The 2,247-nt window shown below is 41.8% G+C and overlaps 1 protein-coding gene across 1 annotated transcript in view; it reads left to right on the forward strand.

The window, feature by feature from the left end:
• The window catches only part of TARSL2 (threonyl-tRNA synthetase-like 2), a 17,789-nt gene that overhangs the window by 4,104 nt on the left and 11,438 nt on the right, over positions 1-2,247 (forward strand). Inside the window, exons 4-6 of the mRNA XM_014543569.1 lie at positions 644-801; positions 1,510-1,574; positions 1,785-1,863. Coding sequence (XP_014399055.1) covers positions 644-801; positions 1,510-1,574; positions 1,785-1,863 — 302 coding nt within the window. The remainder of the gene's footprint in view (positions 1-643; positions 802-1,509; positions 1,575-1,784; positions 1,864-2,247) is intronic.

Below are 2,247 nucleotides of genomic sequence, written 5' to 3' on the forward strand. Positions count from 1 at the left end.
GGAGAGGAAAAGAGAGAGAGAAACATCAATGATGAGAGAGAATCATTGATCAGCTGTCTCCTGCATGGTCCCACACTGGGGATCAAGCCTGCAACGGGGCATGTGCCCTGACCGGTATCAAACCTAGGACTCTTCAGTCTGCAGGCCTATGCTCTGAGCCAAACCAGCTAGGGCCAGATAATTTCAAGAAGCTGTTTAGAAGAAGAAAACCTGGTTATAGTGAGATTAAAAGTAATTAACATAGACAACTTTTTGTTATTGTTAATCCTCACCCGAGGATCTTTTTCCCATTGATTTTTAGAGCAAGTGGAAGGGAGGGGAGACGGGGACAGAGAGAGAGAGAAACATCGATGGGAGAGAGACACATCCATTGGTTGCCTCCCACATGCAACCCGACCAGGGGCGGGGAGGGAAACTGCAACCCAGGTACGTGCCCTTGACCAGAAATAGAACCTGTGACCATCCGCTGTGCAGGCTGATGCTCTGACCACAGAGCCACGCCCTCTCTCCCTGTCCTTTCCTCTCGGAAATCAATAAAAATATAAATTAGAAAAACAAACAAACCACCAAGTTCCTCTGCCAAGAAAGCTTGTTGGTGAGTGACAAAGGCTGCAGGACCACGGCCACACAGGCACGTGGTGAGGACTGGAAAGTGTGTTGATTCTCACCTGCTCCCCCTGCAGAGCCGTGTCCAGCACAGAGCTGCCGGCGCTGGAGAGCATCTGTCAGACGATTATAAAGGAAAAGCAGCCTTTTGAAAGATTGGAAGTCAGCAAGGACGTCCTTCTGGAAATGTTTAAGGTAACTTCTTTAAAATATATGTGTGTGTGTGTATATATATATATATATACATATGCATATGCATACAAACATATATAAGTATATGCATTATCTGGATTCAATGGGTAAGTAAATTACTCAAATGTTGTAGGATTTGTTACTCAAGCAAGGTCCTTGGACAAGCAGCACAGGCATTACCCCAAAGCTTGTTAGAAATTAAGAGTCTCAGGCCTCACCCTAGGGCCTAAATCTACCAAGTCAAAGCATGTCTTTTAAGGAGATCCGCAGGTGATTCACATGCAAGCAAACTTCGAGAAGCATTGCTGTAACAGACTTTAACCAGCAAAGTGAGTTGAGTTTGAGCTAAGGGGGAAAAACTGTTTCAATTATCTATATAATTTTTAAGAAGTGATTATTTGGGGGAGGTGCAGGATGTTGAATTATCCAGATAAGCACCTTGGTTCTCAACATTTCTTCTGCCAGTGTAGGTACTATAATGACTGTTCCCAGGTACGGCCCTTGACCAGAAATAGAACCTGTGACCATCCGCTGTGCAGGCTGATGCTCTGACCACAGAGCCACGCCGACCGGGCTGTGAGCTCTTTATATCCCCAGGTTCTCAGCACCTAGAACACAGTAAACACACATTCAGTGTTCGTTGCAAAAAAGGAAATATTTTCCCATTTCAACATTTTACGTAATGACACATAAATTTGTTTTTCTTTACAGTACAATAAGTTTAAGTGCCGCATTTTGAACGAGAAGGTTAACACTCCAACCACCACGATTTACAGGTAATGTGCACGTAAATTTTAAACCTGCTCAGTGGTTCTCTTGAAGGATCAGCAGGGGAAGCAGTTTGCCTGGGGTGGTGTCTCCTTGTAAATGTGCACGTCGATGTGTCACTTTAGTTAGGGACTCGGAAATATTATCATAAAGGAAGTCATTGCTTTTCCTTTTTCTCTCAGGATGGCACTGGCCATGTCTGAAATATCTCGTTACAGGTGCGGCCCACTCATCGACCTTTGTAAAGGCCCCCACGTGAGACACACCGGAAAAATCAAAACCATAAAAATTTTCAAGGTAAGGGTTTATTGCTTTTAATAGAGAAGACTTAAGATAAACTAAATAATTAGGAATTTCAGTCATATGCTTCATAATCTGAACATCATGCTATTTTTAAAAACCCTTCATTATTTGATTTTTACATGGGCTTCTAAAAACAGTATCATTTTTTTTAGAATTCTGATTATTAGGACATTATGTGTAGCTTTTAATTTTCATTTAACCTTACTGTGTTGCAATGCATTTTTCTTGTTCGTATGATATTTTACCATTTGTACGCCATAAGCGTCTATAGACGCAAGCGGCGGACCTTTTTTAATTAAATTCAAAACATCGTGGCAGTTAACTGGTTATGATGTTGTGGTACATACTGGTTTTCTTTTTTTTTATATGTATTTATTT

The sequence above is a fragment of the Myotis brandtii genome, unplaced genomic scaffold, assembly GCF_000412655.1.
Source record: "Myotis brandtii unplaced genomic scaffold, ASM41265v1 scaffold329, whole genome shotgun sequence".
In the NCBI taxonomy this organism is placed as follows: Eukaryota; Metazoa; Chordata; class Mammalia; order Chiroptera; family Vespertilionidae; genus Myotis; species Myotis brandtii.